The sequence below is a fragment of the Rattus norvegicus genome, chromosome 3 (assembly GCF_036323735.1).
Source record: "Rattus norvegicus strain BN/NHsdMcwi chromosome 3, GRCr8, whole genome shotgun sequence".
Classification (NCBI taxonomy): Eukaryota; Metazoa; Chordata; class Mammalia; order Rodentia; family Muridae; genus Rattus; species Rattus norvegicus.
The window spans coordinates 182,466,367-182,491,130 of NC_086021.1; the positions used below are offsets into that span (position 1 = coordinate 182,466,367).

The window sequence follows — 24,764 nt, forward strand, 5'->3', positions numbered from 1 at the left end:
CCAAGAAGGGAAGGGTGTGGCAGAAGGGCAGGCTTCTCAGCCAGCCAAAAGGGACACGCATAGACCCAAAAGTCTGAGAGGGTAAAGGGAAAGAGTGAGGCCTCCAATCAGGCACACCCCTGACACCATGACAGGTGGCTCTGACGCTTGGCTCTGCCTCAGCAAGCAAAACCCATGCTTCGGGAACCCTCAGCCCAGGTTCAAATCTGCCTTGCAACTGTGTGCTGAGTGGATCTTTGGCAAGTGACTTGGCCCCGCCTCCTCGTGTGCACAGAGGTTGCCAGGAGGATTAACGAGGTAGGGCATGCCAAACGCTGTGAGCGGCTGCCACTGCAAGGGTTTAAAAAGCCACCACTCGCTGTGGGGGAGTTGCCTAGAACAACCTCCCAGCAGACAGAGCCCGTGTGACATGTCAGGTTTGTTCCTTGAATCCTGACAACGTCTCCCAGGGTCCCCCCTTTCTTGCTCTCATTTCTGAAGCATCTCTGACTCTAGAGAAAAACAAGGGGCAAGATAAAAACAGAAGCTTCTATCAGTTGACCTGGGGTTCGGGGTGCTGGTTTAACCCTAACCCCATGCTTTAGTCCATGTCACCTTGGAACGGGTCTCTACAACATACTGGGGGTCAGGAAGACCCCAGAGCTGAGGGTAGCGCAGTTCAGGGACTCAGCAAAGGACAGCCTGTGTCTTGTTAAGCAGCCCAGGAGACCCTACATTGACAAGGAGAAGCCAGTCAGAGGGCCTGGTGACTTCTAGTGGGAGTAATCCCCCTCCCCGCCAGGACTCTGCACCACCCTGGAGCACTACGTCTCAGTGCTCCAATCCACTCCGAGGACACCAGGAACACCACTTGAGTAAGGATCTGAGCCCAGCAAGAGGGTGCTGCAATTGATTAGCAATGTCTGCCACGAGCAGCAAGTGGAGTACTTGATCGAATGGCAGGCATCAGACAGCCCCAATCTATACTTTTGAAAGTCACAAGGTAGGTCAATAAAGTTTACCAGCAAGTCTTCAAGTGAACTTTCTTGTGCTCCAGGCCAGTGACTGGACAGATACTGCTTAACATGTTCCATGCCCGGCCAAGGAGCTGGAGACCTGATAATACTCAAGCCAGGAGTATATACTGCAGAGTGGGCAACCCGGCAGGAAGCCATGCTGGCGAGGGATCATAAGAGGAGGTCAGCCAGGAGGAAAAATCACACAGGAAGAGAAAAACTCAGGTTATTATCAGCCCTCAGATCTGAACTTACATGTGGGGCCTCGATTCAAGGCCAGGAAGCCAGCTCTGTAATTACACCTCCGGGCCACGTGGCAAGCAGCTCTAATTGCCTCCAAGATGGCACCAAAGCGACCATTTTAATCTAGAGGCCCAAAGCAACTAGTAAAATTAGGTAACAATAACACAGCATGCAACATTCATAGGCCCGACAGCAGTGCAAAGACCCCAGCACAGGGACGCCTAGTACTTATCACCAGAGAGACGGGGCAGGCACAGTAGACTTCTTTCATAGAAGCCACACAGAGCTCCAGACCCACACTCTGACATAGTCTGTGGGTCTCCATCATCCTAGCTAAGGCAACTGCCACATCCAAGTCCGGGTTGTGGTACACACCCTTCTTCTCCTACTTCCACCCCATAAATAGATTAGAGAAATAGCTCCTTCCGATGGCTGTGACCCCGGGGCCCGCTGAGCTCACCCCTCCCATCCCCCATCCTCCCCCACCCCCCTGAATCACTGGTGGCTCACCACAGCTGCGTTCCCGAGTGACTGAACGATAAGGAGGCGGCACAGACACCAATAAATGAATCACGCCTTCCGCAAGACCAAACCTTTGGCTTTTGCAGAAACCACTTACAAAGTAGAAAGGAAAAGAACAAAGAAATCACTCTGGCTGTTTGCGCAAAGTTGATTCATGGGTTCGCAGAATTATTACCGGCTAAATTGTTTGTGGAGAGGCAATTTAGAGCCATGACCAGACGAAGCTCACCAGCCAGGGAACTGGGGACTTGAAAAATGGGAGAGGGGCTGGGGGTAGGGGTATGTGCACGTTCCTGGAGGAAGGAGGGTTCCAGGTCTGAGGAGCCTCTTCCTCTGTCACTGACTGCCTTAAATTCTGTGGGTGAGCAGGTACCGGGCATGTAGAGGAAGTCAGAAGTTCCATACAGAGTCTTATCAAGTCCAGACACAGAGGCAGAACTCAGCCCTTTGGTTGGAAGACACAGCGACCAAACCCACAGAAGATGGTTTAGAGCAGTCTTGTAACTGAAGTGGACCCCGTTCATTGGAAAGGGGGGCTCTCCAACAAGTCACCCCATGGGCTGGGGCTGGAATCTCATCAGGAGGCTTCTGCCGTCTGTTTATTCACAGTCTCCGGTAAGGGGGAGCCGCATTCAGGAGAATTCGTTGTATCTTCCACCTGTGTGCTCCCAGGCAGAGCCCCACTTGGCATCGGTGCCTACACCCCCACACCGTTCCCTGCACGCTCTCTCCCCTGGAGAGCTTCTCGGATAACTTCTCCAGTCACTGCAGCACAGGAGCTCGGAGGCTCTCAGGACAGCGGGACCTACAGCAAGGCGGGTTGAGCTTATCAAAGATCCTCTTGTTTGAGACTGTCGGGAGCCAGATCCCTTAGGGACCACTCTGTTCCGTGGGACACTCACTGTTCGGTGGGACACTGTTTGGTGGGACACTCACTGTTCGGTGGGACACTGTTCGGTGGGACACTCACTGTTCGGTGGGACACTGTTTGGTGGGACACTCACTGTTCGGTGGGACACTGTTTGCTTGGTGGGACGCTGTTTGGTGGGACACTCACTGTTCGGTGGGACACTGTTTGCTTGGTGGGACACCACTTATATGGTGGTGCTTTGAGGGACCTGAGGCACACAGTGCCTTTCTTGGAATCTAGTCTTGATGGGTACTGGGTGATCAGGTAGCCACGACCACTGCGACTGGAAGATCTCTCAGGGGAAGGACAGACGGTTTTACCTTTATTTTCTTAAAAATGGACTTGGCTTCCGACTGCCCTTCTTCTGCCTAGGACAGCCTGGAAGCTGACTTCACCTGCCCACGCTTATGGCAACTGGGGCGGATGGAAGGCTAGAGCCTGGTGGGAAACACCACCTCTTGGGGGAACCCACACACACACATACACGTTTAAACAGACGACACACGCACGTGTTTGTATACAGACATTCTTTTTTCATGATTATTTACAGACATGGAGCTAAGTCGTTACGAGGGCCAGTCGCATGGCTCAGCAGGTAAAGGTGTTATTTGCCACCAAGCCTGGACGTCTTGAGTTCCATCCCCTCCGGCCACAGTGGATAAGGCTAACAGACTTCCTCAGGTTGTCCTCGGATTCCCACACAGGCACCCTGACGGTCGCATTCATGCATACCAAAGATATCACTGCTTTAAGATGTGTACAGAGTCGAACCTGGACACACACACACACACACACACACACACACACACACACACACACACACATCTCTGGTTCTCATCACTTTGCCTGCACGCTCTCAGAGCCAGATCCCTCAGGGACCGACAGAGCTCTTGCGGCCCTGGCTAATGAAACACTGTTGGTAGCAGCATAGGTGACAGATGCCACAGGCACACAGACCCTAGACGGTCCCTCTGAGAACACTGTCCCCTGGCAGCCATGGGAAACCTGGTGACCAGCACAAACCCACTCTCCCACCGGCTGTCTGTTACCCACATCTGTCATAGCGCCGATCGATCGTGGGTCCTGCGGGTTCAGCAGGGTCACACATCCTACTGTCGCCCTGAAGATGTGTGTTAGGGACAGGCAAAATATATGGTGGTTTCTCCAAACCCCAGCCACGTGACTCTCTGGATTTGGGCTGTGCCAGTCCATCCCGGAGGGAGCTCGGTGCTATCAAAAAGGGAGAAGGGAGGTAGACATTGGACAGAAGAACTAGGATTCTCTTGTTCTTGCCTCTGTGAGAAACAAGTTCCTATGAGAAAGCTGAACCCTGGGCTTGGGGATTTAGCTCAGTGGTAAAGCACTTGCCTAGCAAGCGCAAGGCCCTGGGTTCAGTCCTCAGCTGGGGGGTGGGGGAGTATGGGGGGGCAAGCTGAACCCGACAGGGCTACCATCTCAGCTACTCAAAGACTAAGGCACAAAGACTACAAGTTCCAAGCAGGTCTAGGCTACAAGGCCACTCTAGACAGATCAGTGAGACCCTGTTGGGCTCGAGGATGTAGCTCAGTGGTAGTGCCCATGATCACCGCTTAACTCCTTGAGTAACTCACAGAGTATCAAACTTTCTTCAAACTCACAGGGCTCTGCCTGCCTTTGCCTCCAGAGTGCTGGGATGAAAGGTGTGAGCTGCCAGGCCGGACTCCTCCCATATTACCTCAGGAGGTCAGCGGCTTGCTCTCCCAGTCCTTTCCTCAGGGTCTCCATGCAGGAGAGACAGTACTGTATTTTTGCCGTTCTGACACCTTTAGTAGGACCGCGACAACAGCTGGTTAACCCCAGGTTGGGAGTCATCTGGGTTGCGGAAGGAAGGCATGGGCGCAGATTTCAGCTCCTACACCTTGACTCAGCTTTGAAATCTCTTGAGGCAGGTGGGTAGGAGGACAGGGGCACAGCTTCCTGCCCCAAAGACTGGGAACTTCAGAGCATTAGACATAACTTGTACCAGGAGAGCTTAATCGGCTGCCTTCACAACCCCACAAGGTGGGTGTCTTGTCTCCCTCCACCTTCGTGGAGGGGTAAGCGGAGATGCAGGAAGGATCACTGCTGGCCTCAAAACAGAAGGTCTTCAAAGCCACGTCCTGACCTGCCTGGAGTATTCAAACAAGCAAGAATGAATGCCTCAGCTCCTAGACACTCTGCGAGTCAACACGGACTCTCTCATCAGTAGGATTCGGTGACAGACTACTGGGTGAGAGCAGTGGTGTGGACCCCAGCCCCTGCCACTCTGAACTCCCTCCCACCCTGCCTGCGTCCCTGGTTAGCCAATGCCTAGGAGGTGCCCCACCAGGCCCGGGGAGGATATTACAAGGAACAGACACAGACTCCAGACTCAGCCTCTTTGACACTGGTGACTAAAGGCAAAAAAAAAAAAAAAAAAAAAAAAAAAAAAAAAAAAAAAAACCAGTTACCAAGTGACTGCACAAACACCTGACTTCCAGGGCAGGTGTGAAGGCACAGGACCAGAAGCCCAGTTGGGGCCCTTCCAATCTCAGCCCCAGGAATGGGCTCTCGCTGGGCTCTTCAGAGGAACATTCAGCGGCTCTTGGAGCGCTCCCAGCTGTCACATCACCTGAATGACAGCCACGAGAGCAAGGCAGGAGAGTGGGACAAATGCTATCAAGTGCTAGAAGGCATCCTGCGTCCTGTGATGTCCCCAATAATGTCTGGATTTGGTCCCTCTGGGGACATCTGTCAGTCCTGTGTCAAATCCAGCCGTAACACGTGCTGTGCTGGTGTCCCAGAGAGACGACTCCCCACACAGTCTAAGGGGCAAACACATTTCCAGGGAATGTCCGGGCCTGGCTAAGTGGAATGGCCCGGCCCTGGCAGCTTACTGTTAGCAGCTCATGGGCTAAGCACACTTACCAACAAATCCTACATAGGAGTTTGCTATCTGAGGGCTAGCGAGGCCCTGAAATGGTAAATCCTGCAAAGGACACTGGGTACGATGTGGGAGGGAGGCACCTAAGGGTGAGTGAGCATGGGATCCCGGCTGTGTGACCTCAGACAAGCGTCTTCCCCTCTCAGATCCCATTTTCCTATCTGCATATTGGCAGTAACAGTTGCTTCTCTCACTGGGTTGTTTTTAAGACCAAGGGGGCGGGGGGGGGGGAACGCATCAGTAGTACCTGGTGCACAAAAACCTCTTCCGGATCCAACCGGCAAAAGGAAAAGAAGGAACCATCTACCAGTCTCTCAGGGAACAGGGCAGGGAAGCCATTTCTGCAGCTCCTAGAAAGCTGACGCCCCAAACTTTTGCAGGTTCCATCGTGCTGGAAGCCATGGTATGAGCAAAAGTCACCCTCCTGGGCATCGTCCCCAGCCTGGTGACAGCGGCTTCTGCCAGTGACCGGAGAGCCACAGTGACAAGGCCCTGGTGAGACCATCCCACCCCCACCCACGGTGTCAAGGTTTGGCTTTGTAGTGTCACAGGATGAGAGCATGAGGCTTCAAGATGGGTCACAGCCCACTTTGGGAAGTAGGCCGGGCAGAACCAGAACAGAGGCGCTAGCCTTCCTGTCCAGAGCACCAGTGGGGCACTGAAGACTGGGCCTTTGTACTGGAAGCTAAGTAGGAAATCTCTTATCTCCCCCTGGGATGCCAGTCCCAGAACTGCACCCAGTGGGGTATCTGGACATCACTGGGAGATGTTTACTTCCTGACTCAACTTAGTGCCTCCTGCCTGTGCCCCAGCATCTATACCCCAAAGCTTCTGGTATTAAAAGACCCTGCTGGCGAGCCCTAAGACACTGGGCCTCCTGTGCCAGGGCAGGCATGCCGGGATTTCTGTCTGCGGTGGATCGGCAAAGAGAAGGATTATGACACCAATGTTCAATTACCCGCACTCAAGGTCAGCATCCCAGGTGGCCCTGTGGTTCAGTGGTGGGGGTCCCTGCCTCGCTTGTGGTCCCTCAGCCCAGAAAAATCCAACCTATTAACCAATCTATGAGTTTTCACGCCACTTCACCACCCAGGTGATTGAAAGGTCTGGCCCACACGGACATGCACATGTGCTCCCCAAGGTGGGCTTGAGTGGACGCAGGTAGGCTTCCTATGGATTAATTATGCACTTATTTTGTACTGCCGGAGACGGAACCCATGCTCTCCCATAGCGGCCCAGTGCTTGACCACTGAGCTATACTTCCAATCCATGGTGGCCTGAGGGACATGCCTCCCAGCTCCCTGACTCCCCGAGGGCAACACAGGGTGACCGTGATGGCCGTCAACCGTGCTACCCTGCTCTCTGATAGCCCGTCCCCCCGGGGGGCAGCATGGTACCTCCTTCAGGGTTCCCTAGGACACACAGAGAGCAGACTCACAGCTCTACGCGTGTGGGGGCGGCACCTGTGTAATGCTAGGACTTCGGACAGACAGCTGGGGGTCTGGCTCTGACAAACTCCTGCCCTCAGCTTGGGCACCTTCAAAGAAGGGGGTGCTGGGGGTGGGGTGGGGTGGGAGAGGGGTTCAGACTCTCAAATTCTACTGTAAGACTCCTAGGCCTGCCTGTGGACGGATGATGACACCCCAGAAAAGAGACGGCCACACCACACAGCGCTCTGCTTTGACTTTCCCACCAGCAGCTGCCTCCAGGACACTTCCTTCCTTTTAAACAACTGGTTGCCTGGCCACCCACCTAAGCCAAGGCTCTGGGTTTGCCAACCTCAGCCCCTCCCTCCCCTGAAGCCCCTGATTTTGGGGCTTGTCACACCAGTTGACACCACCTTGCTCTCCTCTTTACAAAGACAGAAGGAAAAAAAAACCCTCCAGCTTCCAGGAGGCTGGGACCCACCCTCCACAATCTCCCCATCCAGAGGGAAGGCAGCAAGGGACGAGATCTCATGCCCTCCCACGAGTGTGAGATCATCCCCAAGTGTTCAAACAAACAGTTATTTTGCACCTTGACAAACATTAAAACGGCCAGTCTGGCCCAAGACCACAGTCACAACACACGGCTCTCTTACTGCCTAATGACCTAAAAACCCAGACAGCAGGAAACCTGTGAGTTAAAAGCCCCAGTGCAGAAGAAAGCTATCTAACATACACCATTCACTCCGGACCTAGAAACACCCACCTGGGGCTGGAGAGATGGCTCAGTGGTTAAGAGCACTGACTGCTCTTCTGAAGGTCCTGGGTTCAAATCCCAGCAACCACATGGTGGCTCACAACCATCTGTAATGAGATCTGATGTCCTCTTCTGGTGTGTCTGAAGGCAGCTACAATGTATTTACATATAATAAATAAATAAAACTTTAAAAAAAAGAAACACCCATCTGCCCTGAAGCCAGAGTCTTCACCCAGGCTGAGACCATCTCCAGAAGGCACGTCTTTCCTCCCCCTGTGGTACAGAGTGGGTGCTCGGTAAAAGCAGAGCGCGGCTGATTCTGAAGGTCCCTCTCTAGCAGGCGTCTCCGCTGAAGCAATCAGTGCTTCCCAGTAGGGCACTTGCAGAAGGCCTGAGACAGTCTGTGTGTCACAACTAGGAGAAAGGTAATGACCTCTGGTGGGTAGAGGCCACCTGCATGGCCAACAAGAGAGCTTCTCCCTCCCAAAAAGAGAGCTCTCTGACCCAGTCTGGAGACCAAGCCACCCTGGATTCAAGCAGTATTAAACACAAACGGTGTGTGTGTCAGACGAACCAAGGGAGGGAAAACTGGATGTCCTGTGAGTGGCTAAGGGTCCAGAACTGTGTGTGGGTGGGGGTGAGTGCCTGTGGGTACAGAGGCGTATGCCTGTGGAGGCCCATAGGACAACCTTGAGTGTTAGTCCCAGGTGCTGTCTACCTGACTTTAAAATGTTTTTATTTATTTAGAGCGTGAGTGTGTCTGTGTGCACGTGTGTGTGTGTGTGTACATATAACTTCGGGGAGTTGGTTCTCCTTCCATCTTGTGGGTCCTGAGACTTGAACTCGGATCGTCAGTCTTGGCACCAATCGCCTTTACCTGCTGAGCCATTTTGCAGACCCCTACTTTATTGTTTTTGAGACAGCCTGTCTCAGTGGCCTGGGCTATCAGGCTAGAATGGCTGGTCAGCAAATCCTCAGTCCCCACCTCCGAAGCGCTGGGATTCAAAGTGCGTAGACATACAGGTGCGTTCTGGAAACACTGAGCCCTGGCATGGTTTGAGGTGGGTCTGGAGAAGGAGTTGGTGGCTCTAGGACCCTGGCAGACAGTGGTGTTAACAAACCGAGTTGCTTCTGTAACTCCTACCACCAAGAGCCACCCTCTAGGGCCCTGGTTAAACGAAAACCCACTGGCCCCAAACAGTCCCTTTGGAAAGTACCCTCAGCATGCATCTGCCTGCTGTGTAAGCCACAGGTAAAACAGGAGGAGAGAGGGGGAGCCAGGATTCAACTCTGAGATTATAATAGATTGGGAAAGAGGAGGGGAAGATACCAAGAAAAATGTGTTTGTGAGGCAAGTGGTGGGTTCCTCAGAACAGCTGTGTGAGCCATGGGCAGTGGACTCAGGTTGATTCCCATGGAACTCTCTTAGGTGTTAAGCTTAAGCAGGGCCAGCTCTGACACCCAAGTTCCAAATCAAGGAACAGCACATGTGGTCCAAGAGAAACAACTCCACTAAGCTTCCAACCTCCTTTTCCCTTGTGTCTACCTGAAGCACAAGAGCTCCAAGTTCGCTCAGCTCCTCCAGGATCTGAAACATGGGACATCTGAGGAGTACACGGGGGTGGGGTGGGGTGGGGTGGAGCAGTGGGCCACAGGGAAACCGCCAGCACTGCAGCAGATGCTAGAGATGGAATCAGAAAGACCGTACTTAGCCAAGAAAGCTTTAAAGTCCCTTCTAGAAGAGTGTCTTGAAGAGAAGCCCCAGGGAGAGTGTGCCCTTGCAGATACTAACTTGCCTTCCATTAGGTAAAACAGCCTCGGGTCTTTCTTCCCACCCCTTTCCAAAATTTTGAAACAAAGAAATTCCAGGAAACACCAACCTAAGGCGTCGTCCACCCAGACTTTCAGGGAACACTAGCAATAAACTGTTACATTATTAAAGCAGAGAGCCCCTCCCTGTTTCACTCTCTCTTTTAGTAAGTAGACTGTGCATACACACGTGTGTGTGTGTGTGTGTGTGTGTGTGTGTGTGTGTGTGTGTACACGTGAGCACACAAGTATTTCCAGGCAGTAACCCTAAGCAAGCCTCTTATTCCAATGTTGATGGGAAAGAACACCCGATTCCAAGAGCTTCAAGCCATTTTGGTCTCAACCAAGACATCATTAGGGCCAATTACCAGTCTGTTCTCTCCTTCACCCTGTGGGTTCCAGGGACGGAACTCAGGTTGTCGGGCTCGGCTGCGTCTGGCTGTCACTAGAGTTGATTCAATGAAGAGGCAAAATTAAGAATGAAGTCTTTTGTTGTTTTTCAAAGTCGAGAAAGCAGAGGAAAGACAAGACCAGAATGTGCCTAGTCTTCGTCATCTGGAGTGGTTCTCTCACTTCCATGGGATGTTCCCTAAAGCAATTCGAGGAGGAGACAAGAGGAACTCACAGAGCTGGGTCAGCCTCTTCCTAGACACCTGAAGACAACTAACATCCTGATAGATTCCACGAACCCCTCTTGATCACAAAGGGGAAGCCATAGGATTTGGTTCCAAAGAAAGACCACAAACACTGGCTCCTGGCAGGTTTTCTTGGCATCTCCTGGCTTGGGGCAGCAAGGCAGCTAGGGAGAAGTGTGAATGACTCAGTGAGACCAAGGCTTTCAATTCCAGACTGGGAGACAGTGAGTCAAAGCCGGCATGAGGACCCCACCACCGAAACCTACTTCTCCTGCTCAGGTGGGGCCGGCCATGGGTTATTTTTAACCCCTTATGCTCTACTGTACATACCAGGGTTTTGGGGTGGGGGTGCAAACTGTGGCAGCTGCCTGCGGAAACCAGCCTATGAGTCACCTAGCGAATGCCCAGTTCTGTGGCAGTTGCCCCTGGGCTCCGCTAGAGGAACGTTGTCTGGGTTCGGGGGAGGCCGTGTGCCTTTTTGCCTGAAGTGCTTTAGGGTAAAATGAAGAAACTAAACAGAAAGGCAAAAGGTGCCCCCTCCTCCCAAAAAAGTGGGTTAGGGGGAGGGTGCAGATTGGAGGCAGATGGCAGGGAATGAGGTTTCAATTCTCCACCCAGCCCAACAGCCACCTGGGTGGGCCACAGAAGGAAGTAGATGCTCCCTGAGCTCAACTTCTGGAGGTGCAGGACGCTGGCCACAGCCTGAGCTTCAAGCTGGGCACTCACCACCCTGGGTCTACCACCTCCAAGGAGGTCGCAACACAAACAGTTCCAAAACTTTGACTCATTTGTAACCACCGTCCCAGGCAGAGTGAGCCAAGCAGTCCAGACAGAGGCTATTTATAGGAGTCCGGGACAGACATTCACAATGACACACACTGGGGATCCGCGGTGGGCTAGTCGCGCCAGCGCTGAGCCCGGGATTCAGACACCTGAACACAAACGGTCCTTAAATCTGGCTGGATTCAGTTCACAGCCTCAACCCCCGCCACGCGCACACACTACATCAGACACACTGCGATGCAGGGACACTCGGACACACACTCGGCCGGCACAGACCGCGACTCTGAACCAGACACCTAGAGACGCGCCGAGACTCAGACAGACGGACCAGCGCACTCTGTATACGCACGGAAACCTGGGACGCATCGCCATGGCCACTCCAGACACACGCCAGGAGCCCCAGACACCTCCGGGGCCAGACAGTGTCTCCTCCGCCCGCTCCCCCGCCCAAAGTTGATAAAGAGCCTAATTGCTCCATCGCCCCGGTCCCTAGGGAAAACGGAATGGAAACTTCCCCGACCCGGCCCGCCTGGCCCTCCCGAGAGGCGCGATGTCTCCGCCGAGCCCCGGGTCCGAGTCGGTCCGGGCGGGGCGCGCGCGGCGGGGACCGTGCCAGGCTCGCAGCGCCGCGGGACAAAGCCGGGCCGGCCGCCAGCTGCCGCGAGCCTCCGGGAGGGCGCGCCCGGGGCGCGGCGAGCGCAGCCGGGGAGCCTGGGCGAGGCAGGCGCGCGGCCCCCGAGTCCCCACGCGATCACCATGTCCCGGGCCGGGTATCCCACGGGGCTGTCCCGAGGGGAACAGGGCTCACTCACTGATCTCCATGCTGGGGAACAAAGAGCGCTGGCAGTTGCACGCGCAGGAGACATTGGGCTGCCCGGCGGCGGCTGCGGCGGCGGTGCCGTTGACCCCCATCAAGCGGTCACGGGCGGCGCGGGGCGCGAGGCGCGGGGCGCGGGGGCGGCTCCGGCCGGCGCGCGGGGCTCGGGCCCCGCATACAGCGAGCAGCGCGGCGCGGGCTCGGGGCGCCGCCGAGGTCCCCGGGGCGAGCTGGGTCCCCCGGCCGCCGAGCGGGAGCCCCGGGGCGGCGGGCCGTGGCCGCGGGCGGCGTGCGGGGCACGGGCGGGCGGCCGGGGCGCGGGGCCGCCGGGCTCAGCCTGCGCGCCGGCCGATCCGCAGCTGAGCGCCGCCGCCTGCTCCTCATTCAAGTCCAAGGAGATCGGGTTGCGCCGCGCGCCCGCGGTCGGAGGCAGGCAGACGGTCTGACGTCAGCGCTAGACGGGGCTGCCGGTTCCCACCGCGCGGGGGCCGCGGAGGGGGCGCGCGCTGCGCCAATCCCCGCCGACGGCCCCCGCACCCTCCTCGGCCCGGGGGGCGGGCCCGTCGCGCGCGGGGCGGGCTCTTAAAGGGCCCGAGCCTCGCGTCCGCGTAGAACGGTCTCCGGGGCTGCGTAAACTCGGCGCCCTCGGGAGTCCGCAGACCAAGTCCGAGGGGCCCCGGTGCCTGAGGCGGCCACAACCCAGGACAATAATCAAGCCGAAAAGTTAAAAGTGTTCTCTCCAACTCCCGCCCCTGGGGCCCTCCGCCTAGGCTTTTGGGGGCTCCCGAAGACTGTGAGGCTTTGGGGTCGCCTTGGAAGAGTTCCATGCATGGAAATCAGAGCATGGAGAGCCGGGAGTAAAGACCCACCCATGGCCGTATTTCTCAGAAGACTGAGAAATAGTCTGAGACAGACAGACAGACAGACAGACAGACAGACAGACAGACACACACACACACACACACACACACACACACACACCCTGCTCCCCCGCTCCCCCGTGCGTCTCTTTAACAGTAGTCAAGCCCCGAGAAGCGCCCCCTGGTCCTTGCCTTGTAAATTAGTACCCAGGACTGGGAGTGTGTGTGTGTGTGTGTGTGTGTGTGTGTGTGTGTGTGTGTGTTGCCACTATTATGGGACATCCAAGCAGTTACCCTCACCCCCTAACTGCCGCCCCAAAGGCCACCGACTGGGCTGTGTGGCTCAGAGTGTAAAAGGGGGTCATGGGAGTGTGCTTTTTGTTCATTAAGTTTTAATTAATTACTGGAGAGCTATGGGAACCCGTGCTCTGGCTTCAAAGATATTAAACTGTTACATAAGAGGCCTCACATCCCTAATCCCAGCCTCAAATGTCAAGTGTGTCTCTTTGACCCATTCGTAAACTTCTAGTCCTGTGGTGTGCCTACTGTGTGCTAGAAACACACCAGATAGTAATGTCTTTCATAGCAAGTTGGGGAGACAAAATATTATTTGGCTTCATTTCACAGTCAGGGAAAGCGTTCCCTAAGCGCAGGCTGAGGGCTCAGGAAGGTAGAACCTAAGTTCTACCCAGCCTCGGGGAGTACCTATCCCTGCCCACACATGATCCTGCTTTAAGTCTCTTCAGGCCTATCCCTTGTCTTTAGAGAGGGGGGAAGCTTTTACGAGTTATTGTTACTTTGTTTTTAATAGACTGGAAGGAGAAAGTGAAGCTGAGAGAATAGTTTGCAGAGGAGTCCAGGAAGTAGGTCCCTCTGCCCAACCTTCCAGGACTTCCCTGGAGGAGTCGTCCTGGAGCCCAGGGTCCTCCCAGAGGGAGATTCCAAGATGCTCTGGTTCATTCGTTTGAAATAGCAGCTCAATCTTGCTTTTTGTCTCTGATATTTATTTTTGGTATATGTATGAATGCTTTGCCTTGATCTATGTCTGTGCACTGTGGGCAGAAAGCCGTTGATGGTTACAGATGGTTGTGAGCCACCCTGAGGGTTCTAGAAACTGAACACAGGTCCTCGGGAAGAAAGTAAAGTACCCTTATAGGCTGAGCCATTGCACATGGTATAAGCTCAGTCTTAAAGCCACGACAGGACACGGCTATGTCTTCACCATGAGAGGCTGCCCCTGTTCCAGTACCAGCATTTTCCTCAGCGAATCTTTGGCCTGGGAAGGTCTGGCTGAGCTTTGACGCCTGTAAAACCAAAGGAGAAACTCTAACTAATCTTGCTGGGAAGGGTGCTAAGGAGGTGGACTGCACGTGGGTGGTCAGCCCAGGCCCACTCACCTCAGATGCTGGAACAATGAGTAACCTCCATGTTGCACAAAGAAACAAACTGAAAGAAACCCCCAAGGCAATTTTTTTTTTCCCCAAAAAGGTTGGGCCTTGACCCAAACTAGAGCAGGGAATTCATCTGTTCTTATTCTAACCCAGGTGCTAACTGTGTCTTTTCCCCATGGGCCCGGGTCCAACCTCACAGTCTTTCAAGACTGGCTAGTTTTAAAAGAATCTTGGCAAAGGAAAGGAAGTGGGTTCAGCTGCACCCGGGCTGTACGGTTCTGGGAAGGGGGTTGGAGGGATGCTTTGCGAAAACAAAAGGTGGGGGAGATTTACAAAAATACTTTACAAGTTGGAGGGATTTAAAGATTTGAATTCCTTTGCATAAAAGTTTCTACAAGGTGCGTGTGGTTTTGGTTGGAAGGTGGCAGGTTGTGGAATATTGGCCCCTAGCAGGCTACCTTTTATAGAAAAATATTAAAAGAGCATTTTTTTTTTCCATGGGGCCAATGGAGATCGCTATGGCTACGCCCTCCTTCCAGCAATTCATTCCATCAAACTCTGTGAGAGCCGGGGACTTTGGCAAAGGAATCCAATGGTGTAGATCTTGTCTTGCAGAGGTCTTGCAGGAGATCTGGCTTGTCCACCCATGGGAAATGTCTCGACCATTGATTTTCTTGGAAATAAGGCAGCTTTTAATTTAGTTTTTACGTGTGTGTGTGTGTGTGTGTGTGTGTGTGTGTGTGTACACATGTATGTACGTGTGTTTCAGACTCAGGACAAGAGGCTGAGGTGCCTGCTTAACATTGCAAAATTCTCCTAGCATCCCTCAGTCCCTACTGGGTATGGTGGGCATACCCCTGCCTTCTACCCTGAACTCTCCAACCCCTCCCCCAGAGGCTCTTCCGTATACAATGCACATACATTTTAGTTACCTGCTCTGCCCTCCTTTTGTACCTTGGTCCTCTTGGCTGCTCCTTTTGGTTGCCCCTCCCTTCTCCCCAATAGTTCAAGGTCATGACCATTCTGGATTCTCCCTGATATGTCTGCCTCCGGCTATTTTTCTCCCACGCATCTATATAAACGGTTTCCTACCTAGGAACATCTTGTTCTTTCTTTTCCTTTTTGTTGGCTTATTTTTCATTCAGGTCACATGCGCGTGAGGGTAGGTCAGAAAATGACTTGCAAGAGTTGATTCTCCTTCCATATGGGTCCCAGCATTAAACTGAGGTCCTCAGGCCTGATTGACAGCCAGTTCCTTAGGACGGAGCCGTCCCACAGGCCATTGATGTTTAATGCTAAGTATGAGTGGGGTTCCGGGGGAGGCCAGCAGGGGGCGTCAGATCTTCCGCAGTTGGAGTTGTCGGTGGTGGTAAGATGTTTCACGTGGGTGCTGGAAACCAAGCTCAGGTCCCCTGGAAGAGCAGTTCCTGCCCTTAACCACGGAGCCATCTCTCCAGCCCATGAGGTAGCTTTTACACAGCGGAGGAGGTTAAACGGTAGCAATAAATTCAGTGAGTTGGAAAACAATCATCCTTCCCTCCTCCCTGACCTCCCGTTGACCTGTCTGGGGTGACAACAACGACCACCGTCTACTGGGTGCTAGAGTGTGACCTTACTGTGTTGACCCATCATAGTAAAAAAAAAATGAGATGGGTTTCCTTCCTGGTGTCTGGGCCTACCTGCAAGGCATACGGTTTAGTGCACGAGGCTGTGTGGTCTCAATCGAAGTCTTCGCCTCAGTGTGGTTCCTCTGCAAAATGGGACCGCTGAGGGCAAGGTCATAACAGGGCCTCAAGGAGTGCAGAGCAGTTGAGCGTGTGTATGTGGGGGGAAGGAAGGGGAATCTTGCTTATTGGATTCTTGGAGGGAGAGAGGGAGGGAGGGAGGAGTCTGTTATCATTAACGTCCATTTTGCAGCCCAACAGACTGATGGCTTGCCTGTGGACAGGCCCTTCTTGGGTAAGGCAGGTAGGAGAGGGAAGAGCTCTGGAAGGAACATGGGCTGCGCCATTAGCACTCACGGTGGCTTTCGGGTGACGGGGCTGCCGAGAGAATCGAGGACACATTTTAAATCTGAATTTCAGGTATCCCTTGTGCAGTACCAGTATCTCACTCCCGGTATTTGGGGCACACCTATACTAACGTGTATGTCTTAGTTAAAGTTTAAAATTACCTACGTGGCTGGTATTTGCCCGCCCTGGTACCTCTGCATGTGCTGAGAACTTGGCTGTGAGGTCAGAGCCACTGCCGGGATGGGCGCATTCTGTCCAGAGGGAGTGGGGCAGTGTCAAGATGGTGTTAAGTGAGGGTGGGAGAGGCCCTCTGCCAGGGGTGGTGTGCTCCTCACCACCAGGCTAGGGGACACAAATCGGAGAAAGCGCTGCCTCCCTCCTTCTCTTTGTCAGGTACCCGGAGTTGACACCTCTCTGTGCAGTACCCGAACCACATTCGTAGCCTTTCTTTTCCCTTTTTCCTTTTTTTAAAAAATGGGTCTGTGTTGCCCTGGATGGCCTGGAACATGCAATCCTTCTGCCTCAGCCTCCCAAGTAACTATGCCATCAGGCCTGGCTAGTTCATTTGTTCGACAACAAAGTGCCCTCCCAGGCTATGCTGGGCTCTGTGTGGCCCACTGGGATCACAGATGTGGCAGCTGGGCTGGAGCCCAAGGGGTACAGACGTGGAGAGGTCCTCTTGCTCCAGAGGCCAGGTGGGAGCCATCTTGTGGGGTATATATTCTTGGAGGTGAGGCAGACCAGACTGTGCGTGTATGAACACATACGTATCTGCTGGTAACTCAGAGACAGATGCAAATGGGAGCTCAGACAGCAGAAGGACTGTGGCCAGGAAGTTGGGGCAGACAGCCTTTCTGGGAAGGCGAGCCAGGTGCAAGTGACACAGAGGCAGGGAATGCCAGGGTTAAAGAGCTGTGGGTGGTATTGGAGCTAAGGGCACTCTTGGTCTCAGGAAGTCTGGAGTTGGGGATCTATTTCCCAATCCAGCTACGGTCACGGGATTATGAAATGGTTTTGTGTCCCCAGGCAACTGCCGGGACAGGCCTTTCAGGGACTCCAGACAGCATGGCCCTGTGCCCTACCCCTGAGCTGGATCTGCTCCAGAGGAACATGCAGAGAGAAAAGGGCTTGTCCCAGCCGGCCATGAGGGGCTTTGCTTTCTTCTCAGCCAGCGTGAAACCAGCTTCAGGGGAGGCTCCTTCTCCGAGCTCTGAGCTCTACACACTCACAGGACCCCAGGTTCACCCCAAAGGTCTGGGATCAGCTCCCTGCTCCTCCCGCCATGTTGTCTCAAACTCTTGTGGTCGTTAATAATTTTTGAGCAAGGGCCCTCAGAAATCCTGCGGCCAGCCTTGTGCAGATGCCAGGCCCACACTGGCTGCCAGATGAGGGTGAGCAGGAGTCAGCATGGGTTTTGGCTGGGGCTGATGGAAGCTGGCAATGTCTTCACGGTGCCCACTGGCTGCCAGAGGCTGGGCTCTCTGTAAAGTCATGCGTTGGTCAACAAAAGGCTTGCTGTGAGAGGACTCACTGGGGCCAGTCCTCCCCCTTCACCTCTGGCCCACCCCCTTCATGGGGACCAAGCTGCCTTTGGAGAAGCAGTCCCAGGCAGCCCTAGGTAGTTGGGTGACTCACCATCCCAGTTCTTCTGGCTTATAACCTTTGAAAGTCCTTCCAACTGAGGCATTTCCCCCAGGTCATTCCCAGCATGCCTTAAGCCCTGCTTAGTCTCTCTGGACTTAATCCAGGGCTGTTTTACTTAAGGTTTATTGGGGCTTGCCTGCCTCCCCCCTCACATTTTTCCTCGTAATCCCATGAATATGCCTGGGGTCCCACCAGGAGCTAGTTCTTACGGCACTGTGCCCCACAAAACCTGGACTCTACACTATTCTTGTTCTGCTTTGACAGCGGAGGGATACTGGGGTTTGAGGTATGTATGAGTGAGTTTAGGAAGAGATGTAAAGGCAGGACGCGTGGGTCTGAAACCACAGTGGGGCAGGGTGGACTCAGTAATGATGGCCTCTTCTGCATCCCCGCCCTGACCCGACCCTTCAACCTCGGTGGTGTTGGACATCTCAGGCCAGCCACTCCCTTGGACCCCAAGGTCTCCATTTGGTTTTCTTCATGGTTCCCCTTTTACACAAGCTTATCTAGGAGCTGTAGTGGCTGTGTCTACAGAAAGGCCAGAGCATCTGGTAAGGGGAGAGACAGACACTTCTGGATGCCCTGTGAGTGACCTGGCCCAGTGACCGCACCTAGCCCAACCTGGGTGGTGGTGGGACAGAATTTCACAAGGAGGGTGAAGAAGAGTAACCCTGCAGAAGCAGCCTATGCGTGCTTGTGAGGTCCTGACTGCTGGCCATCCCAGGAAGACAGGCTCATCTAGCTTCCTCCCTCTGGGTCCCCTTGGCCTTGACGGAGCTCTGTGGACCAGTAGAGGCTCTGTGGTACTCTGAGGAGGAGTCTGAGGACAGCTGGTCACACAAGCATGTGGACCACACTGGAGACAACTTCAGTCCTTGCTAATGATTCTTTTTTGCCCTCGTTTACTCATCTCCATGTTCTAGTTACTGTGTACCCACTACCTAGAAGCCTGTTCAAGTACTTGCCTGGTTATTAGATAGAGCTATAGAGTGTCTATGTGCATGTGTGTGTACGTGTGCATGTATAGTAAGCTTGTGCATACATGTTGCTCTCATGTGTGTACGTGTGCATGTATAGTAAGCTTGTGAATGCATGTTGCTCTCACGTGCAGGTATGTGCATGTGTGGTAAGCTTGTAGACACATGTTACTCTCATGTGCAGGTATGTGCATGTATAGTGAGCTTGTAGACATGTGTTGCTCTCATGAGTATACATGCGCATGTGTGGTGAGATTGTGGACACATGTTGCTCTCATGTGCATGTGTGTGTACCTGTGCATGTGTGGAGAGTTTGTGCATACATGTTGCTCTCATGTGTGTACATGTTCATGTGTAGTAAGCTTATGAATACATGTTGCTCTCATGTGCAGGTATGTGCATGTGTGGTGAGCTTGTGAATACATGTTGCTCTCAGGTGTGTACCTGTGTATGTGTGGTGAGCTTGTGCATACATGTTGCTTTCATGTGTGTATGTGTGCATGTGTGGTGAGCTTGTGAATACATGTCGCTCTAGGTGTGCATCTGCAGATTCATGCAGTGTGTTCCCTGTGTGTCTAGAGTGTGGAGTTTTCTTGCTTGCGTATTACACACGGGGACTTAGCTGTAGGACGAATGTCACCATGGCTGAAGGTCCCAACAGTAAGCCAAAGAGGCTGGACCCAACGGCCATGATGGCCATGCCCAAGACAATGCCATCTGTCTGTCCCCGTCCTTCCCAGCTTCCCCACTCCAGAGGAGAGATGATTCCATGAGAAGATGGGCTTAGGAGCAGCAGCAGGAGACAGAAAGGAGAGAGGAGGAGAAGGAAGCCTTTCAGACAGTCCTGTCTTCTCGTGAGTAAACCTTGGCCCAGGAAGGACACCATAGCTTAGTCAAGGTGTTTCTGAAAACCAGAGCTGGGGGCTGGGGATTTAGCACAGTGGTAGAGCGCTTACCTAGGAAGCGCAAGGCCCTGGGTTCGGTCCCCAGCTCCGAAAAAAAGAACCAAAAAAAAAAAAAAAAAAAAAAAAAAGAAAACCAGAGCTGAGCCCAGGCTCCCTCCTGTCTCTAGACCCAAACCCTCAGGCTCCCTGTTGGTTTTCAGTAGCCTAGTGTCTGCACCGTTATACCTCAGGTTGAGCCTCAGACCACCTAACAAAAAGTCCAGATGTTCAACCCGCGTCTAAAACTCTCCCCAAAGAACTACCTTCAAGTTGACTTCATGGGGCAGAAGTACTTGCAAAAACTACGGTGTCTGTTGCCAAGAATAATACATGTTACTGATTAATATCATAAAGCGGTTCTCACCTATGTGAATGACCTCCCTCCCTTCCTTGTTCCCCCTTACCTCTCTCCCTCCCCCTTGCTGCCTCCCACCCTTATTTTGTTTGAGGCAGGGTCCCCAGATTGATTTCAAAGTTTTAATCCTGCCTCAGTCTCACCTATGCATGCAGGGCGCCAGGGCCTTGCTGGGGCCGGGCATCCGTGGATGGGTGTTGAAGAAAGTTGGCAGTAAGTGCTCAAGTATGCAAAGGCATCCAGCTACAAGTCATGAGGTGAGGCTCTGCATCAGGCTTAGGGGTCAGGGCACAGTACAGTGACTGGAGTTATCTCTCAGTCTCTGCCTCTGCAGAGCTCGCCCTTTGAGAGGTTCACACTTTCATGGGCTCCTTTCCCAGACGTAGATTCTGACTTTCCAGAATTGTGAGGTTACGTAAGGATCTGTTACTACGACTAACAGTGTGGCCTTATTTGGAGATCTCGGGCCTCAGTTTCCTCTTTCAACATGAGCTCTGAAATGTGTCACTTACTGACAGGGCCACCGTTAGGACCCAGTGGGGACTGACATAGGACGGCCAGGCCTGCCTAGGAGACGCTTTGGAGGAAAGTCTCTCCGAGGCTCATAGCCCCTTCCCTACCAGACACACTAAGCCCCAGGTTCCCTCTCCCTTTCAAAGCATCCTTCCTGTATGTGCTATGAGCTTTGTTCTGTGTCTTTAGCCCCAGCTGGCTGTCCCTGCCTGTCCTTAGTGTCTGTCCCAGGAATAGCAGCTTAGATGTTCCCAGTGCCTCCCAAATTCCAGAGGAATCTGGCACCACAGAACCCCAACAACTCCTTCCTCCCCAGGTCAACACGCCAGCCACTGCAGCTGCAGCAGGAGCTTCCTGTGAAGGGACACTGCCCTCAGTCATCGCAGGGTTTGGGGAAGAGTATCGGGCTCTCCTGTCACAAAGAAATAGAGGCAGGAGGCTTCTGCCCTGTCCTCTGCTGCCCACGCTGCTCCTTGGAGGGCCTAGCACAAGGCAGGGCTCAGTGAAGCAACAGAAGGAAGCTCTGTGGACAGGCCTGCCCCAACACGCCGGCAATCCGAGTTCCCCACAGAAGGAGGCAGGAGAATTTTCACAGGTCTGACGTAAGCTTGGGTAGAGAGTTCTAGGCCAATGGGGGACGCCACGTGAATTCCTGTTTTGAACCACCCCTCTCCTCCAGAAAAGCGACGTAGACAAGGCCCTGACAAAAGCTTTCTATCTACCTCAAAAGACAAGAATGTTGGTTCTATTCACTCGTAGAAGAGAAAAGTCAAGATGAAGGGTGTGGGGCTGGCAGTAGTTGAATAGCTGAGTAAGGAAATCCAGAGATAAAGTCCTGGCTGGGTTTGGTGGCGCACACCCGTCACCCAGTGCTCCATGGCTGGAGGGAGCAGGGGGCTCAACAGTTCAGGGTCAGCCTTCACTACACGGCAAGTTACAGGCCAGCCTGGGCTATCCAAGACCCTGTCTCAAGCAAAACAAAACAAATTTTGAAAGAAAAAAAAATTGACTGAGGATTAAGCCTCTCAAATGTTGCCTGTGTTCTGCTTTCTCCAACGAACGTTAACGTAAAAGGTGGTTAAGGGTAGGCCCCATCGCTAATCTCCGTCCGTCCGCTAGAGGCAGAGGCAGGAGGAGCTCTGTGAGTTAGGACCAGCCTAGTCTGAAAAACAAGCCTGGGTTACACAGTAACGTCCTGTCAAATAAATACGTGGGAGAGTGTTGGCCAACCATGTACAAAGGCCTGGGTTCCAGCCTGGGCTACATAGCAAGCTCCAGGCGGGGCAGGGGTGGAGAAGGAGGGTCATCACCACCACCACCACCACCATCATCATCATCATCATTGTCAACATCGTCATCATCATCATTGCCATCGCCACCGCCACCCCCCACCACCACCAACTGTCTTTATAAATATTAGTAAGTAAACAAATGTGGTAGAGAGTTTGCAGCTCAAAGCCCTGGATTCAACCCTCAGTAATGCATACAATCGGCACATGGTATATAACTGTAATTCTAATCCTGGGAGGGCAGAAGGAGGTGACCGACAATTCCAGGACACCACAAACAAAAACTTAACTATGCTAAAGCAAGCCTCTTCTTCCCATGGCTCCTTTAACAAAGGTGAAGATGCTTTTAAAAAGCTAGGGTGCTAGACACTGATGACATCACAGGCAGCCCGGACCAATCCCAAGTTCGGATTCTGAGAGAGGCCAGTTCGATTGGACACAATTGCCGGTAGTCTGGACCAATGGAGGAAGAGAGCCAGGAGTGATGGCGGAGGCAGCCCAAGGCAGTTCGGGGCTTTGTTCCTTCCTGTGGGTGCCATCTCCCCCAGCAAGACTTAGGATCCCAGCCAGGCGACTCAGCCTGGCTGAGACTGTTTCTATCAGCAAGGACCCAGGAACGGCTTTTGACCTTCACCAAGCCCCTTCTTGTGTGTAGTTCCAGGAGCCTTAAACTTGTGACCCTCCTGAGTGCCAATATGACGAGCTTGTGCCGCGACATTGCTCTACATTTTTAGGGCATCAGGAAAAGTCCTAATGAGGCAGCCTGAGCTACTACGACACACGAGAAAGCAGCTGCTTGAAACTGCCAGCTTCTGCTGGGCCGTGATGGTCAGGGGAATGCGAGCGGACTAGCTGCCGCTGGGCAGCTTCCCTCAGATTCAGACCTTCCACAGACTGTGCTGGGCTACGCTATGCTGGACACATGACCGACACATAATCTGTCCTCACCAGGGGAGTGTTAGTTGGCAGTCACCAGCTGGTGGCTGGGGACAATCTGCACATGTACTTTGCATGTTGCCTGCATGACTTAAAAAAAACTTTTCCCCCATGCTGGGTATGGTGGTTGCACAACTTTAATCCCAGAGTTTAGGAGGCAGGGGCAGATGGATGTCTGTGAGTTTGAGGCCAGCCTGGTCTACATACTGAATTTCCAGGCTAACCAGGGCTACTTTTTCCAATAAGCTGGCACTGCTCGACTTTTCCTATTATGTCTACCCATCTCCACGCCTCCATCTCGAGTGCCTCTGTGCTTTAGTGTGTGTCTGTCCCTTCTTATACCTAGGGGAAAAAAGCCTGCAGGAGGTACAGACACCTCTGCAGGGGCACACTGGGACTGCCTTCATTTTGTCGCCTTGTCCTGTCTGGACCTGCAATCCCAGAATGTCTGCTGGCCCTGCTGTCACATGGGAGGCAGCTTGAACATGTAGGAGCCGTAACAGGCTACAGAAAGCCTGCGTCCGTGCATTGGGGTGACACTCTGCTGAACCTTGATTTCTCCTCTGCTAAGTAAGCATTTTCGGTTTTGTCCTCCTGGTTTATTGGGAGGAGACAGTGTGTGTGTGTGTGTGTGTGTGTGTGTGTGTGTGTGTGTGTGTGTGTGTCCCAGTGCCAGGCACACAGCAGACACTCCACCACGGCTTCTTGCCTTTCTTCTGGAGGCAGCCGGTTTTGAACAGGGAAGCAGATGCTCAAGACCAATGTTTTCCTAACGTGGAGTGAACTTGGCCTGCTTCATAGCTTCTGCAAACTTTGAACTCCCAGAGGCACGAATGGGTCATTCTTCCACAGAGCAGTCTAAAAACCGAGGGCTTAGCTCGACATTACAGGTGTGGAGCTCTCTGTCGACTAAAAACAATCTGGGCTCTCTCTAGACATCACGGGAAGAGCACTCACCTGGCATACACAAGGCCCTGGGTTCCTCCTCAGAACAATATAAACCGGACATGGTGGCTCACACCACTTATCCCAGGAGAATCAGGAGTACAAGGCCGTTCCCCAGTACACAGTGAGTGTGATGTCAGTCTGGAGGACAGGAGACCCTGTCTAGAAAGGAAGGAAGCAAGGAAGGACTTCAAGCCGGTGACAGCAATGACCAGAGTCCTGCTGAGGGCAGAGCCCTGTGTGGCAGAGTCCGCACTGCCCCAAGCTTGGGCAACATCTTTAAGAACAATAGACTGCATGGGGCTAGGGTGAGGGCTGTCTCTCTGGGCTCAGAGAGACCCCCCGAGCACCATGTTTGATTCCTGTGACTGTAGGTTAGGCAGGAACCCTGGTTCACAGGAGCACCCCCTAGTGCCATCTATGTCTGTAGTTGTTCCCCACAAACACAGTGACTTTAGAGTGTGTGGTGCAGTGCCACCTGAATCCAGGACATGTCCTCTTGAGATTTCTAGAAAGTTCTGGTGACTCCTGATGTTGAGAATCCGGAATCCGTAGTGGTTGGGATTCCGAGTTCTTCCCTGTGGGTGAGTTCCTGAAGGCATAATTTTTTTTCCCCAACCTACTTTTAATAAGGGTTTAACCGCTCCTCTAGCCCATCCCCGAGCAGAGGTTGTGGAAGAGAAAAGTTACTAGGATGTGGGAGAAGTGGACCTGTTCAGTGATAGTTCTTTGGGGATGAGCTTAATCCTCTTGGGCAGCAGTTCAGTTCCATAGCAAACGCCAAATGTGAACCAGCAGCTGCAGTCCAGTCCTCTAGGCAGACAGACATCAGGCAAGAACCAGCAGCTGTAGTTCAATCCCGAAGAAACCACCAGACCCGCCAACTGACCTGAAGTGATGCCAAGGAAGCATCAAGCTGCCTCAGGGGCCTCACGAGCAGTCCTTAGGCAAGTGTCTCTCAGTGGCAGCGTCACCACAAGTTGAGCTCAACAACGCTATGTAAGGAGAACCGGCCTGTGTCTTTAGTGAAGAATAGGGAGGTGGAGCAAACCAAACCAAGGC

The 24,764-nt window shown here is 53.3% G+C and overlaps 1 protein-coding gene and 1 long non-coding RNA gene across 2 annotated transcripts in view; both read right to left on the reverse strand.

Moving 5' to 3' along the window:
* Positions 1-12,283, reverse strand: part of Pmepa1 (prostate transmembrane protein, androgen induced 1) — a 48,457-nt gene extending 36,174 nt beyond the window's left edge. Inside the window, exon 1 of the mRNA NM_001413584.1 lies at positions 11,832-12,283. Within this exon, the coding sequence (NP_001400513.1) occupies positions 11,832-11,931 (100 nt within the window). The 5' untranslated portion in view covers positions 11,932-12,283. The remainder of the gene's footprint in view (positions 1-11,831) is intronic.
* A 1,400-nt stretch (positions 12,284-13,683) lies between these two features.
* LOC134486502 (uncharacterized) lies at positions 13,684-24,225 on the reverse strand. Its single transcript, XR_010065544.1, has 2 exons — positions 23,715-24,225; positions 13,684-14,000 (listed from the first exon to the last, which is right to left on the reverse strand). It is a non-coding gene; the product is annotated as an uncharacterized LOC134486502 (long non-coding RNA).
* Positions 24,226-24,764: the final 539 nt, after the last annotated feature.